Raw genomic sequence first — 17,370 nt, forward strand, 5'->3', positions numbered from 1 at the left:
ATCCAAAAGATCATATCTGAGTTTTGTTCTTTTATTTTAACTTTTTATTTTGTATCGGGGTATAGCTGATTAACCATGTTGTCATAGTTTCAGGTGAACAGTGAAGGGACTCAGCCATCCATATGCGTGTATCCATTCTCCCCCAGAACCCTTCTCCCACTGGGTTGTATGTGTTCTGATAAGAAGTTGCAGGCACTCTTAAATTTATCCCTCTGTACATATGTTTTCGCAGGGGGCTGGCTCCTTTGATGATCTTCTGGGATTTCAGCAGTTTGATATACCTTAGGTGTGTTTCTCATTCTATTAATCTTGCTTGGGATGTTCTAAGCTTCTTGAATCTGTGATATTTTTGTCTAGTATTAATTTTTGGAAGTCTAAGCAATTATCTCTTCAGATATCTTTTCTCCCCTGTGCTCCCTCTGACCTTCTCCCTCCCCGCCTCTCCCCTTCCCCCTCTGCTGCTCCTCCTCTCCCCGCCTCCTCTTTTTCCCTTAATCCCTCTCCTCCGGCTTGGACTCCAGTTGTGTATACTTTAGATGGTTTGGTCTCATCCCATAGCTCTCAGCTGTTCTTTTCTTTCACTCTTTCTTCTGTTTGTATTTCCATTGGATGATTTTTACTAACCTAATGTTCAGTTTCACTTGTTTCTCTGCCATTTCCAGTCAAATTATTTGTCTCTGGTAATTCTTTTTTATTATTTGTAGCAGTTGTGCTTTTTTTTATTGTGCTTCTTTTTATTCAACTTTTTGCTGAAATTGCCTATCTGTTCAACACATCCACCTTTTCAACTAAATCTTTCAAAACTTTAAACTTTGTTACTTTGAAGTCTGCGATAGTTGTACCATCTTGGATGGGTCACCCCCTTGATTTGCTTCTGTTCACTACTTTTCTCTTTATAATGAGTATGCAGGACCTTCCTTACGCATGCATGACCTTGTGTGTAACGGGATAATAGGGACTGGAGGGTGAACAGTGTCTGTCGCTAGGAAAGGGCATGCCTTTCATTCTGTCAGGCCATCAGTGTGAGTGTTGAAGTCAGCCCAGTTGGGAGTTGAGCAGTGGGCCGCTGCTGCCTTGTGTTAGCATGAGGCTTGAAACACTGGAAGGTTCTCAGAATTCCTGCTTCAGATTTAGTTTCTAGGAGGCCCTGCTGGTCTCCTGTGCTTGCAGGAATGGGGTGGGGGTGGGGGGTTTGGAATCTTTCTCTCTCCACTCTCTTCTTAGCCTGCTTCCTGCAGTAGGCAGCTGGGGTCTTGGCGCAGGATTGTAGAAGAGGTGGGGGAGTTCTCAGGGTATATTGAGCGTTTCCAGTTCTCCGATCCGGCCTCAGTCCTGGGCAGGCCTTGTGTGCCAGGGTTGCTCAGAGGTCCTGTGTCAGCGCAGGTCCTGACGGATGTTGTGGCTCTTCTCCCCGTGTGCGCTGAGCATGGTGGAATCCAATGTCCATGGAACATTGTTGGGGAAGGACCCTCCAGGAGTTCCTGACGCGTGTTAAAACTCTGGTGCTGGACAGAGTGATCTTTGAAGATTGTGGCTCTGACCCCATCCCCTACTGCAAACTCTTCTCCTGCACTCTGGGGCCCTCAGGTCAAAGGCTGAAAGCTTTAGTCTCTAGCCTCTCACCTTGACCTTCATTTGGTTATTTATATAAGTCTTGTCTGTCTCCCAGGTCCCAGACCATCAGTTTTGAGGGCAGATGTCTTGTTCTCTGTGTATTCCTAGCGAGGACCACATGGTGTCTGGCATGTGGTAGGGCCTCAGCAATTTTCTCCATGTCTTGAGTGCCAACATGGAAGGTCCTCAAGCCCCTGCTTTCCAGCAGGTACAGTCCTGCCCCCACCTCCAGGTTCATGGACGGATGTCAGGGAAGCCTTTCTGGGGACCACCCCCCACGCCCCGCAGGTGGAGAGGAGACTCCTGTGCCCCCAGCCCTGGGCTTGTCGCTTCTGGCGCTGATCCCGCAGGACTGATATTCCTGCTTGTGTTCGCTCCTCTTGGTTCCCCAGGAACGTGCCACCCAGGCCTGCCGCACCCAGCGCCAGGCGGGCACCCGTTCTGTACGTGCATGATGAGTTAAACTTTGCAAACCCTCTTTTTCTATTTTTAGGGCAAGTGAATCATCACATTTCCCTCGGTGGAAGTAAGAGAACTTGGGCTGGAAGCATGTGGTGCGTCCTGCGAGGCTGGCGGGGAGGCTGCCTGGGCCCATGGGGAGCCCTGGGGACGCAGGGCCCCCGGGGCCTCTGCGCTCTGGCCAGCAAGCGCCCGCGGAGCCGGGGCGAATACAGCCACGTGGTGGTGGGTGCGGGCTCCGCCGGCTGCGTGCTGGCCGGCCGGCTCACGGAGGACCCTGACCAGCGCGTGCTGCTGCTGGAGGCCGGGCCCAAGGACGTGTGCGCGGGGAGCAAGCGGCTCCGGTGGAAGATCCATATGCCCGCGGCCCTCGTGGCCAACCTGTGCGACGACACGTACAACTGGTGCTACCACACGGAGCCGCAGGCGGGCCTGGACGGCCGCGTGCTGTACTGGCCGCGGGGCCGCGTCTGGGGCGGCTCGTCGTCGCTCAACGCCATGGTCTACGTGCGCGGGCACGCCGAGGACTACGAGCGCTGGCAGCGCCAGGGCGCCGCGGGCTGGGGCTACGCGCACTGCCTGCCCTACTTCCGCAGGGCGCAGGCGCACGAGCTGGGCGCCGGCAGGTACCGCGGCGGCGACGGGCCCCTGCGCGTGTCCCGGGGCAAGAGCGGCCACCCGCTGCACCGCGCCTTCCTGGAGGCGGCGCAGCAGGCCGGCTACCCCCTCACCGAGGACATGAACGGCTTCCAGCAAGAGGGCTTCGGCTGGATGGACATGACCATCCACGAAGGTAGGTGCGAGCCTCCTGATTCCCTATCTCCCAGGTTCCTCCTTTAAAAACGAGAAGCTGTTCTATTGCAGCCCCATCCCCCCGGCCCCCGCCCCGCACCCGGTCGTGGTCAGTAAGTGTGGACAGACTGGGGCTGGTTTGAGGTGGAGAGGATGTGACAGATTGCACCGGCGAGAGCCCACAGGATACCGCCCAAAGCCAGTGAGAAGTGACCGGGAGGTGGCGACACCTGAGGGATCCTCTGGTCCCATTTGATGTGGGTAATGAAGAGTCAGCTCTCTGGCCACATAGCCCGAGGTTTCAGAGCCTACACAAGGGTATACTGAGGCACAGAGCAGTGACTGGCCTTGCTGGCAGCAGGGCGGAGGCACACCCAGGTTGGACCCAGGACTCTCATCATCACCCTCTCCTGGCCTTTGTCATCCTCTCAAGGATGAGGGATGTCTGCCCACCTGCATCCAGGGGCCCCAGGTTGATGTGGATTTCTGTTGCACAGGGCATCTGGGTCTCAGTCTTCCTTTGAAGACAGAGCTTACAGGGTCAGGGGAAGGGCAAACTGGCTGTTAATCCTGTCGTTAGCTACCTCCCCCTGTATGACCGGTAACCAGGGAACTGGCGTGGGCTTGACTGATCTCCTTGCTCTGTCCTGCAGGCAAGCGATGGAGCACGGCCTGCGCGTACCTGCACCCAGCACTGAGCCGCCCCAACCTCACAGCTGAGACCCAGACGTTTGTGAGCAGGGTTCTGTTTGAAGGCACCCGTGCAGTGGGTGTGGAGTACATCAAGAACGGCCAGAGCCACAGGGTGAGTGAATTACCACCAGGCCTGAGCAGCTCACTTGGCCGGGAGGGAGCGGGCAGTGACCCCGAGGTCACCGTCAGTGTGGCTGGGCAGGAGTCATGTTCTTGTCTCCGTCAACATGGGGACAAGGAGTGAGCGGCTGGTAGCAACAGCCTGAGAGACTGTCCCCAGGCCTGGCAGGAGGCAGTGGCCTGTTAGAAGGGAGGGAGCCCCAGTCTGGCCACTGGCTGGTGATGTTCTGGCATGAGCACCCTCCTGAAGCTGTCTGCTACTGCCTTCCACACTTGTCCAGAAATTGGTAGGTTTATGTTAGAGGCTTTAAAAACCATATTGGGCTTCCCTAGTGGCTCAGATGATAAAGAATCTGCCTGCAATGAAGGAGACCCGGGTTTGATCCCTGGGTCAGGAAGGTCCCCTAGAGTAGGAAAAGGCAACCCACTCCAGTATTCTTGGCCTGGAAATTCCATGGACAGAGGAGCCTGGCGGGCTACAGTCCATGAGGTCACAAAGAGTCGGACATGACTGAGCGACTTTCAGCTCAGGTAAGACCCATATCTGTGATCACACTCCGTATCTCTGCATTGTGCTGTGTTCCACTTAGCAGCGTATGAGGATTGTCCTGCATCCCACGTGAAAATCTGGCTCACCACAGGCTTTATTTTAAACTGCTCGTTTGAGTGCTTGCTTCCTTTATCTCATTTAAGCACTACAGTCTTTATTTCAGGACCATCATTACTTTCTGGCTGTGGCAGAAAATATCAGAATATTTATGCTCACACCCACCCTGCACCCTGTACCTGCACCCATCCTTCCCCTAGTGGTGCCCGGAGCATCCGCTTCCTCCCTCTGGGTCTTGAGCAGGATCCCCAAGTGGTCCTGCCAAGGCCACGTTCTCAGGGTGCTGACGGGCTCTCCTGGAAGGGAAGCATGACCTGCGTGGCCCCCCGCCTCTTCCAGGCTTATGCCAGCAAGGAGGTGATTCTGAGTGGAGGTGCCATCAACTCTCCGCAGCTGCTCATGCTGTCGGGCGTGGGCAATGCCGACGACCTCAGGAAACTGGGCATCCAGGTGGTGTGCCACCTTCCTGGTGAGCCCCCTTCCCTGCTGCGCCCCAGAGGTGTCTCTGCTAAATCAAACTGCTTATTTATGAGAGGGCTGGAGGCTTTATTGTGAGAGGCCTGTGAAAGTGCTGGTCCATGGCAGTGAACTGCCCAGCATCCCCTTGAGCCTGGATGGGCTCAGCATGACGGGCCTGCTTCCCTCCTTCCCCAGCCAGGGGCAGCTGACTGAGCACTGCCAGCTACAGGCCTGGGGGGAGGACTGCTTGGCAGGAAGGCACCTGGGTGGTTACAGGTGGTACCCTGGGAGCGAGGGGCAGGGGCAGGCACCCCTGGCAGCATCCGAGAGGGCCAGACGCAGCTGGGAGTGTGGGAATGGGGTTCCTGAGAATGAGCAGGAGCTGGCCTGGCACATAAGTGGATGAAGGAGGAGAGTTTTCAAAACCAGGGGGATGTTGAGAAGCCAGCCAAGCAAGCCCCTTTGGGAGATGTCTTCCTAACCATCCCCTCTGGTTTCAGGAGTTGGCCAGAACCTCCAAGACCACCTGGAGATATATATCCAGCAGGCATGCACCCGCCCCATCACCCTCCACTCTGCACAGAAGCCCCTGAGGAAGGCCTGGATCGGCCTGGAGTGGCTCTGGAAGTTCACAGGTGGGTGTGCTCATCCATGACTTTGGGAGAGATGGTCTGTGGGCAGCATGGCCTCCCTCTTGATGTACCTAGCACAGGCTGTGGCTCCAGGTTTCTGGTTCAAAGCGGAACTGTGCCATTCATGTCAGCTCTGTGAGCCTCAGTTTTCCCATCTGCAAAACGGGGATACACAGTTCCTGCGTGGAAGGCTGGTGTGAGGACCAGACGCCACACACAGGACTTGCCCAAGGTGAGTCTCTGCAAGGGCTGGTGCTGCTGCTCCTGACGATTGGACGGGGATGGACTCGTCCTGGACACGGTCGGGGCCCAGGGGCCAGGAGAAAGGGCACTTGATGCTGGACTACAGAATCAGCTTCATCTCTCGGCATTTTCCATTTGGTTTCTAGCTGAAATCTTACTCATTTGCTCAGCACGCATTCCTCACACCCTTCTGTTCTGAGCTACATGGTGAGAAGTGCTAATAAGGGAGGTTTTCTTAGGGAGTTTACGCTCTAGTGGAAACAATGGACAGAAACTAAACATGCTAAGCTTTAAGTACAGTGAAGGAATAATCAGGATGTTAAACTAGAGATTGGTGGCGTGGGGCCTGTTAGTCAGAAAGAATACAAGCAGAGGCCCTGGGGACAGGCGTTGGGTTGTTTGAAGAACAAATGTGTCGGCCCGGGAGACTGCGGCACTGTGAGGAGGCCGCGGCGGGTGTCGCAGGGCCTTCCCGGCCCCGAGCGGGCTCTCGGAAGGGAGTCGTCTGGGGAGACAAACGCGCTGACACAGCAAAAGCCTATTGGGAAGGGGCCCTGGGGTGAGGAGCAGCCGGGGAAGGGAACCCGCGGGAACTGCTCTGCTGCATGGCTCGCAGTCTCGGGTTTTAAGGTAAGGAGTTAGTTTCCGGGTTGTCTCTGGCGGGTCGTCTTGCTTGGCTGGTAATCTGACTCGTGGTTCTTCCTGGTGACGTGCGCGTCTCTCAGCCAGAATGGATTCCAGCGTGGGAGATTCGGGGAGGTGGATCGTCTCCTCCCTCTCTTGGCCCCGTCCACATTCTCCCAGGACGTATGTTAACTCTACCGTTGAGACTTCTCATTTTATGTGAATGCCTCTGAAATTATGAAAATTACTAATATTACTGCAGTTAGTATTTGATGTTCTGTGTGCATCTGATTTGTCAGAATATCGTCATGGTGTTCCAGGTAGACCTAGGAAATGTTGTTGGAAGAAGGTTCTATTTACACCTACAAATATCATTACACAGTAAAGTTTTGCTTCATGTTGACTGTATATCCTGAGAACAGTGAGAATCAATATACAGAATCTCCCATAATAGCGAATACTGCTGCTACAGATAATATATAGTGGAAGTGTACAGTTACGTAATATGTATTGTGAAGGACAGTGTGTAGTGATGAGTTAGCTAGGGCAATACCTGTTAATCCACCTATTGTAAAAAGAAAAATGAAGCCTAGGGCTCATTATTATTGCAGGAGATCATTTGATATTACCTCCATGAAGGATTGCTAGTCAACTACATACTTTCACTCCTGTGGGAACAGCAATGATTATAGTGGCTGATGTAAAATATACTTGTGTGTCCACATCTATACTGCTGGAACATATGAGCTCATACAGTGACTCCTAAGAATCCAGTTGATATTATGGCTCATGCTATACCCCTATATCCCAAAGGCTCTTCTTTCCTGAATGATATGTTACAATATGCAAGAGTATTCCAAATGCAGGTAAAATCAGAATATAAACTTCAAGGTGTCCAAAGAATCAGAATAGGTGTTGATATACTATTGGCTCACCTCTTCCTGCCTAGTGAAAAAAAAGATTGTGTTTAGGGTTTTGTCTGTTAATAACATGGTAATCCCAGATGCTACTACAGATGATGCCAATCGTAGCAATGAGATGGTTGGGTACCATCACCAACTCAATGGACATGAGTTTGAGCAAATTCTGGGACATAGTGAAGGACAGGGAGGCCTGCTGCACTGCAGTTCATGGGGTTACAAAGAGTCGGACATGACTTAGTGACTAAACAATAACCATAGCAACAATATAGCTATAATTAAAACTGGTCACACAAAATAATGGTGGAATATAGTGGGTGGTTTTATATTTATAATGGTAGTAAAATTAAGAGTACCCCAAATTGCGGAAATACCCTCTCGATGTAGGGACAAGATGGTAGGGTCTCCTGAAGCTCCGGTGTGAGCCACGTTTCCAGCTGAGGGTGGATATACAGTTGAGTCTGTACTGACGTTGGCTTCAACTACTGATGATGATGCAAGGAGAAGTAGGAAGGAGGGTGGGAGTAATTGGAAGCTTATATTATCTCTACAGGGAAAGGCTGTGTTGGGTGCCCCAATCATTAGTGGCCCTGGGCAGTGCCCAAAGCCTCCAATTACAATATTCATAACTATAAAGAAAATTATTACAAATGTCTGGGCTGTTAAAACTGCATTGTAAATCTGATCATCTCCAAGCAGTGTTCCAGGTTGGCCTAATTCACACAAATTAACAAGTCCCAGGCACCAAACAGTAAGTATAACTTACCAGTATTTTTATGGCCAATTAAGAACAGTCAGTGGTTTATGAACATGAGATACAATGGCTGAGTAAGCATTAGACTGTATGTCTAAAGATGGGGTGGAGTCCTCTTTTTGCCTAGTCCTGTGATGAATTTTGCTTATCAAATTGCAGATTCAAAGAATACAGCTTCAGTTCTGTTGGGGCTTCTGCCCCCCCCCCCCTTTTTTTTATTTCCTGGCAGCAGGAGAAGTAGGGAGAAGTAGATTGAAGCCAGTTGACTAGGGTATTTACTTGTTAACTGAAAGTTTTGTGGGACGTGTAATCCCACCAATCCAGTAAGGATTTAGCTTAATTAAAGTGTTTGATTTGCATTCAGCTGATGTAGGATAGAGTCTTGCAGTTTTTCATTGAGCAGGAATTAAGTAAATTATACTTGCTTATGGCTTTGAAGGCTCCTGGTTTGTATAACTTCAATTCCTAGCCCATTTCTGAAAGGATTGGTGTAAGGGGTAAGATTGTTGTGGATAATATGATTACTATTGGCAGGAAAGTTGTTCTGTAAAATCAAATTGTCATTTTTATATTATTTATGGAGGGAAATATAGTGCTGTAGAATATGCGAGTTGTGTATAGAAGTACAGGTTGAGTAACTCTGTGATAACTATTAGTAATAGTTATTTTCTTGCTATTTCTTGAATGATTATTCATTTTGGCATGATAGTGGTGGAAGACCTATTGATAATAGTGTGATGAGAATGGAAGTTGTAATAATGGGTATTTTGTTTTATGTGTGTGATAGTGTCATGGTGAGCTGAGCTGTAAATGAATAGTACGAATATGGTAAGTGTTATTATAAAGTATAGGTTTAGGATTGTTATAGTTGGGTTATGCAATATAATGGGTCTTACCCCATATGTGAGCAATTAATGAGTAAGCTGTAATTTTTCATAGTTGGGTTTGGTTTAGTCCACCTCATCCTCCAGTTACAATAAGTAGTATAGATATGGATAATACTGGGTTTAGGCTGAGACATGGTGAGATTTGGAGTAATACTGACAAGGATGCAAGTTTTTGTCATGCTAATAAGATTAAGTCTGCTGTTAATGAGATACCTTATGTAACTTCAGGTACGCAGAAGTGGAATGGAGATAGTCTTAGTTTTTATTTTCCTATTTGCAGCTTTCTTTATAGGTAACTGACACATAAGGTTTAAGTTTAAGGTGTACAACATGATATACATATACACTAGAAAATTATTATCACAATAAGGTTAGTTAACACATCACCTCACATAATTATCTTTTGTGTGTGCTTATGTGTGTGTGTGCATGCATTGAGAGCATTTAAGATTTATTCTGTTAGTAACAGTATTGTCACCTGTAGTCACCCTGCTCTATGTTATATCCCCAGAACTTACTCATTTTATAACTGGGAGTTTGTAGGCTTTGACCAGCATCTCCTCATATTCTCTCACCCTGTAGCTGCTGGCAGCCACCACTGTACTGTTTCTATGAGTTCAACTTTCTTAGATTCCATATAGATGTGATATACAGTATTTGTCTTTCTCTGATTCCTTTCACTTATCACAGTGCCCTCAAGATCCATCCACATTGTCACAAATGGCAGGATTCCTTCTTTCTCGTGACTGAACACCATTTCACTGGATGTATATACACCGCAGTGTCTTTGTCCATTACTCCCTCAATGGACATTTTGGTTGTTTCTACCCCTTGGCTCTTGTGAATGGTGCAGCAGTGAACACAGGAGTACAGGTATCTCTTTGAGATCCCACTATCATCTTTTTCAGATGGAGACCCAGAAGTGGGGTTGTTGGGTCATATATAGGGTAGTTCTCTCTTTAATTTTTTGAGGAACCTCCATACTGTTTTCCATAGTGACTGTATCAACTTACAATCCTGCCAACAGTGCAAGAGGGTTCCCTTTGCTCTGCATCCTCACCACTACTTCTTATCTCTTGTCTTTTTGATGACAGCCATTCTAACTGGTGTGAAATGGTTCAGCAGGTCTTTTTTGCTAAGGCTATACATCCCTCTTTAAAAAAAAAAAAAAAAAAAAAACTTTCCCTTCTCTATTGGAGTATAGCCATTAACAATGTTGTGATACTTTCAGGTGAATAGCAAAAGGACTCAGCCACATATATACATGCATCCATTCTCCTCCAAACTCCTCTCCCATCCAGGCTGCCACATAACATTGAGCAGAGTTCCATGTGCTATACAGTAGGTTCTTGTTATAGGTTGTCCATTTTATATATAGTAGCGTGTACATATCAATCCCATACTCCCTAAGAGATAGTCTTAGTTTTATGGTTAGAGCTATTGTTTTTACTCTAGATGCTGTTGGAGTGAAGATTCTTATAATAGTTCATTAATCACAGTAAAACATGTTAGTGATAACAGATGGCTATTATAAGAAATACTGATGTAGTGACTTGGGTTAGAAAATATTTAGTGGATGCTTCTATAGCTCGTGGGTTACCTTTTTTTATTATAGTGGGAATAATGGCTAGTATATTTACTTCAAAATCAATTCAGGTAAGTAGTCAGTGGGAGCTGGTTATTACAGTCATGCTTCCTGAGATAATGGTTGTTAGGATAATGATAAAGATAATGGGATTTTATTAGTACAGAAAGGATATAAACCAACGTTTTCAGGGTATGGGCGGGCCTGGTAGCTCACCTTACTATAGAATATAGTGTAATGTAGTAACACAGAGGATTTTGAATTTTTAAGGGTAGGTTCAATTCCTATGATTCTAGAAATAAGATGGTTTAAACCTCTATTATGTACTCTATCAAAGTAACTCTTTTCAGACATACATCTTACACTTGTGATGCTTAATGTTATAATAGGTACTGAGATGTATCCTATGCATAGGGCTAGCATTGGCAGTAGGAAATTTTTCCAGGGTAAATGGATTAGTTGATCATATTGGAATTGAGGGCAGGATGCCTGAATTCATAGGAAAGAAGTTGTTAGTAATAAGTGTTTTGATAATAAAGTTCGTTGTGTATAGTTCTGATAAGTAGGGGTTATGGAACAATCCCAGAAATAAGATTGTTGAGAAAATGTTTCATATTGTTGATGATGATGTTGGTGTATTTTGCTAAGAAAAATGTGGCAAATGGGCCTGCTGCATATTCTACATTGAAGCCTGATACAAGTTCAGATTTTCCTATTAAGTTGAATGAGGCTTGATTAGTTTCTGTAAGAGTGGAAAGAAATCATATGACAGCTAAGAGTCATGATGGGAAATTTTTTTGTAGATACTTTTGTGTTGTGATGAAGGTTGAGAGAGGGTAAAAGACTCATTTCTTAAGAGGACTGATAAAAGAATAATTGCTAGTGTTACTTCTTATGAAATTGTGCTACTGCTCATAGGGCTTCTCAGATTCATGCATATTTAGAGTTGGAATCCCATCAGATCATAAAATGGAGTATACAGCATACAGCTAGGCTTACTATTATTAATTGTGAACACAAATAATACTCCTAGATATATATTAATAAGGGGGTAGGGTATGGGTTGGGGAATTCATATGGTTAGGACTAGGATTGCTGCAGTGTTAAATGTGGAAATTCAGGATTAGCTGGTTGTTGCAGTTCTTCAGTAAATAATTTGACTGCACCAGCAGAGGCCTGTAATAGGCCACCTGGTCCTACAATATTTGGCCCTTTTTGAAGTTACATATAACCTAAAATTTTTCATCCATTTAATGTTAGGAATGTTACAGCTAGAGGAATGGGGATAATAAGTATTAAGATACTAATTATAAACATTTTGTTAAAGAGAGGATTTGAACTTCTAGTTATAAAAGTTTAAATTTTATGCAATTAAGCCCTGCCACCTTAAAAAACCCTGGTTTTGGGTAGTAATTTTTATGTATTAATTAAATTAGGATTATACATTAATTGGTTTTAAGGTGCTTTTTAAAGTGGGCCTTTATTTCTCTATGCTTTCATACTTGAAGTAATATATACGAGATAGATACCAACTTGGATTACTCCAGTCTGAACTCAGATCACGTAGGACTTTTTACATTTTATAGCCCTTACACCATTGGAGTGCCCTGAGCCAGTATCGAGGTTGTAAATCCTGTTGTTGGTATGAACTCTAGAACAGGACTGTGCTGTTATCCCTAGGGTAACGTGTTCCATTGATCAATTTTTTTGATCAGTAAGTGGATAATGTTTTGACTGGTAAGTCTAGACTGTAATTGCTCAGAAGATTTTTTTGTTTTGTTTTCTGAGGTCACTTTAATCAAAATTATCAACCCATACAAAATTTTATTATACCTTGGTGGTTTAGTTAGGTTTTGGGGGGTTAATCAATTAAGCTCCACAGGATCTTATTCTGTTATTCCTGCCTCCTCCTGGGAAGGTTAGTTTCACTGAGACAGTAAAACCCTCAAGTGGCCATTCATTCAAGTTATGTAGAAAACAAAGATTATACTACCTTTGCATGGTCAGGAAACTGGCTGTTTTAACAGTTGTCACTGGGCAGGCAGTGCCTGTAATACTAGTTAGGCTAGAAGTGATGTTTTTGCTAAACAGGCGGAGTTTGTGTTTGCCAAGTTCCTTTGACTTTTTAAAACCTTTCCTTGAGAGTGCATGCCTGTGGATTAACAGTGCATTTCCTTGGATTAACAGTGTGTTAGTAAATAACTTAGCCCATATCCGTGGCTCAGATGGTAAAGTGTCTGCCTGCAATGTGGGAGACCCGGGTTTGATCCCTGGGTTGGGAAGATCCCCTGGAGAAGGGAATGGGAATCCACTCCAGTATTCTTGCCTGGAGAATCCCATGGATAGAAGAGCCTGGCAGGTCCCAGTCCATGGGGTCGGAAAGAATCGGACACGACTCACTCACTAATACACACACACTGTAAATAATTTAATGTTGAGTTATATTATATAGTGTTAATTATCAGTATTTTATTAGTTACTGATGTAAACTTATGCAAGGAGAAATACTTCTTGCTACTCATATTATTACCTCTGCTGGCCAATAGATTAGTCCAGTGTGAATCTAGAAGTTGATTTGCTTGTGATGGTATTAATATTAAGGTAAAGTTGTTGAGTTTGAATGCTTTCTTAATTGGTGGCTGCTTTTAAACAACTGTGGCGTTGTTTGTCTTTACCGTATCCATTTCTAAAAAGCTGTACCTTTTTAGATTAACATTTAAAAATACATTAACAGTTCTGGTCTTTTTGGTAATTTTTAAAGTTGAACTGAGATTCTTTTCCTAGACAACCAGCTATCAGTAAGCTTGTTAGGCTTGTCACCTCTACTTAGAAATCTCCTCACGATGTTGCTACATAGATGAGTTTGTTCTAATAAATTGTTAATAAGTAGCTCATCTGGTTTCAGGGTATTTAACTTCTCTTTGTTAAATGTTTGCTAGTTAAGTCATTATGCAAAGGTACAAAGAGTAAACTTCACGTTTTGTTCCTGTAACGCTTATTTCATCATCCCCTTATGGCACTTTCTCTATAGCACCAGAGGATATTTTAAATTTCTATCTCCCATACTTTATTTTTTTTTTTTTTAAATATGATTTTATTAGTTGGAGGCCAATCACTTAACAACATTTCAGTGGGTTTTGTCATACATTGACATGAATCAGCCATAGAGTTACACGTATTCCCCATCCCGATCCCCCCTCCCACCTCCCTCCCCACCCGACTCCTCAGGGTCCTCCCAGTGCACATACTTTAAATAAAACATTCCTTCAACATTTAGTCTCCTTATATTAGTTGATATGGAGAAAGGGTGTTGGGCTAGATTTAGTTCAACATAGTCATAAATTATGAAATCTCCTAGGTATAAACTAGGTGCTTTATTTGAGCCATGCTTTGATTTATCTAAGCACACTTTCCAGTATGCTTCCCTTGTTACGACTTGTCTCCTCTGTTGTTATTAGTATTTGCTAAGTTCTTATAACACTTAAGGAGAGTGATGGGTGGTATTTTCATGCTTCATGGCCTTATTCAGTTAAGTACTCTCTTCTTAATTTACTACTAAATCCTTTGGTTTTTAAGTTTTCATAAAAACTTTTGTGTGTGATGGAGAAACAGATTCTTGAAATAGAAAATGTAGCTAATATCTTCCCACCCCATAGGTTACATCTTGATCTAATGTTTTTATGTTTGATAATTAGGCTTAATTTTATTCCTTTTTAGGGTTTGCTGAAGAGGGTAGTGTATAGGCTTAATTAGCAAGGGTTGCTGAGGCTTATCGATTATAGAATAGACTCCTCTAGAGGAGTGGGAAGCACCACCATGTCCTCTGAGTTTTAAGCTGTTGCTAGTAGTACTCTAGTGAATAATTTCATCTTGTAATTATTCGAGTTTAGGGCTAAGCATAGCGGGGTATCTAATCCCATTGTGTAGTCAGGAAATACTAAAGTCACCTTTGTAGTCTGTTTTTATTTTAGTTATGACTTCTTATAGCTTAGTTAAAATTTAACTATCTTATATTGCTGTTAATTTTAGTTAACTATATGACTGAAGTGGCTGGCACAGGATTTACCAACCCTACTCAGTATAACTTAGTGGTACTTTTGTTTATGGCTTACTTTTTATCACTGCTATTTCCTGTGGGGGTGTGGTTAAGCAAGTCTAAGTTATGAGCTACTAATATTAGTGCTTGATGCCTGCTCACTTTAATCTTGGTGATTTAGATTCTTACTGGGGCACAGATGCTTGCATTTATAATTTTATTAAAAGTTAAGAGAAAGTCTGGGACCAAACCTATGTGTTCATGGAGTTGGCAAATTAATCTGGACATTTTCAGTGCCTTGCTTTAGACTTTAAGCTACATTAACAAGCTATTTTTGCATAGTGAAATAATATATATATATATAGCTGTTTTATGTGGTTTCTGTTGGATTTGTTGTTAAAATTTTCATGAAAATGGTCAACAGAGCTAGGGAAATGTCTGTCTATATAGATGGCAAACATCTAGGTAGTTTATTGGTATGATTGGGGTTTATTTTCTAGGCCTATCTAATTTTGAGCATTAAGTTACTCATGTTTATTGAGTAGACAGCTAATTCTGTGTATTTATATGTTTTTGCTTTGTTTTGGCAGGGTTACCACTTAGAGCATGGGATTTAGCATGGGGGTGGTTAAGGGGGGGTTGTTAAACAGGTCATGAACTTGTTCGGTGAGTGTATCTAATTTCCTTATGTCCTGAACTCATTGACTTAGTGACACCTTTTGAAGTCCAGCTACAATTCATTTGACTGTGTTAAGGCCACAACTGAGTCACAGCATCCCTTAAAAAATTGAAATCACACTTATGTGTGAGCGTGCACTGATTAGTCCATCAAGATGTCTTATTTAAGTGGAAAGAGGTGGGCAGTTTTAGGTGAGATGGTCCTGAAGTGAGGTGAGATGTCTGATAAAGTTCACTAGTAGAAACCCCCACAAGTCATGGGCCTGGAGAGAGAAGACGGACGCCTGCCGAGTAGACTGGTGGTTTCACACAGCTGCTGACTAATTAAGCTCTCAATCTATTGGATGTGATGTTCGTGTTCACTAAAATTGATTTGATTTAATGTGCTATGTATGATTAGTAATATGTGCTACGTACTGTCAATAAGACAATGTACATGCTTATAAACATGGGGTAAATAATGCATGTCATAACACGTATATACATTATGTGTGATACGATAAGTATGTACATGTTCATGTCATACTGCATATATGCATAGTACATAGTTTATGGTAAAAAGACTTTATTTTAATACTCAGGTACTTAATAATGTTGTAAATATGCCATAACAAAATTTCAGGGTATACTGTAGATAGAATTTCAGCTCTGGGTGCTGATGGTGGAGCTGGAACTTCTTCCTAGAGAGATGTGTTTTTCTCCATTTCTGGTTTACAAGACCAGGATAATAGATACACTGAAAAGACTACTCATTTTAGGAAATTATTTTTCAGTGATGTTAGTTATTGGCATTAGTACTAGAATTAAAAAGAAATATAAAATAGATGCTAGTTGTCTGACAATAATGAAGGGGTGTTCTATGGGTTGTTCTCGAATTCATGTTAGTGTTAAGAGGTCTGCTACTAGTACTCAAAAATAGGCTTTGGCTGAAAGTTTGAAATGTTACGCTGTGTTCTTTAGATGTATGGAGCATTGGGAAGAGTGCTAGAACTAAGACTGAAAGGATTAGGGCCCATACCCCTGCTAGTTTACCGGGGATTGAAAGCAGGACTGCGATGCAAATACTGAGTATCTGTCTTGATAGGGTGTGTCGTTATCCGGCTCTCCTAGTAAGTCAGGCACCAACATTAGTAGCCCTAGAACTCCTAATAAGGCCCCTAAGATGTCTTTGATTGTATAGTAGGGGTGAAGGGGGATTTTGTGTCCGATGAGATTCCTGTGGGGTTATTAGATCCTGTGTCGTGAAGGAATAGTAAGTGGACAGCTGTGAGTGCTGCAGTCATGAATGGGAGAATAAAACTGTAAGTGAAGAATTGTCCAAGAGTCACTTTATCTACTGAAAAGCCAGCTCAGATGCTTTCAATGAGACTTGTGCTGATATATGGAATTGCTGCAAGGAGGTTAATAGTAACTGTTGCCCCTCAAAACGATTTTGTTCTCAAGGTAAGATATAGCCTATAAATGCTGTGGCTATGGCTGTAAATAGTAAGGTGATTCTAACAAAGTGCAGTTTCTAAAAAAGTATAGGATCCATAATAGAACCCTCATCCTACATGAAGAGACAGGCAAATAAAAAATATGGAGGCTCCATTTCCATGTAGATATAAGATAACTCACCTGTAGTCGATGTGTTGGCTAACTAACATTAACTGCTGCTGCTGCTAAGTCGCTTCAGTCGCGTCCGACTCTGTGTGACCCCAAGGATGGCAGCCCACCAGGCTCCCCCATCCCTGGGATTCTCCAGGCAAGAACACTGGAGTGGGTTGCCATTTCCTTCTCCAAGGCGTGAAAGTGAAGTCACTCAGTCGTGTCCGACTCAGCGACCCCATGGACTGCAGCCTACCAGGCTCCTCCATCCATGGGATTTTCCAGGCAAGAGTACTGGAGTGGGGTGCCATTGCCTTCTCTGAAACATTAACTAGGTAAGTGATGAGCAAGTGGTTATTGTGTTTGATATGTCATGTATTGCTAGAAATAAGCCTGTTAATATGTGTAATGCTGAACAAATGCCCAGTAGTAACTGAAATTCCCATGATGAAATGTTTGATGGGGCTGGAAGAACAATAAATACATTGTATTAATGGGTGTGATTTTCAGATGATGGTGATTAGTGTTCTTATAGTTGAATAACAATGATGATTTTTCATGTCATTGGCCATGGTTAGAGTCCATGTGAGAATAATGTTAACATATATTGTATTTTTCAAGTTCTATTTTTGTAATTTGTTTTGTGGGGTTTTCTTCAAAACCTTGACCTATTTATGGTG

The 17,370-nt window shown here is 44.2% G+C and overlaps 1 protein-coding gene across 1 annotated transcript in view; it reads left to right on the top strand.

Moving 5' to 3' along the window:
* Positions 1-17,370, top strand: part of CHDH (choline dehydrogenase) — a 90,337-nt gene that overhangs the window by 60,915 nt on the left and 12,052 nt on the right. Inside the window, exons 2-5 of the mRNA XM_065933483.1 lie at positions 2,108-2,866; positions 3,519-3,670; positions 4,625-4,754; positions 5,245-5,379. Of these exons, the coding sequence (XP_065789555.1) occupies positions 2,164-2,866; positions 3,519-3,670; positions 4,625-4,754; positions 5,245-5,379 (1,120 nt within the window). The 5' untranslated portion in view covers positions 2,108-2,163. The remainder of the gene's footprint in view (positions 1-2,107; positions 2,867-3,518; positions 3,671-4,624; positions 4,755-5,244; positions 5,380-17,370) is intronic.

This window comes from Muntiacus reevesi, chromosome 4, assembly GCF_963930625.1.
Source record: "Muntiacus reevesi chromosome 4, mMunRee1.1, whole genome shotgun sequence".
NCBI lineage: Eukaryota > Metazoa > Chordata > Mammalia > Artiodactyla > Cervidae > Muntiacus > Muntiacus reevesi.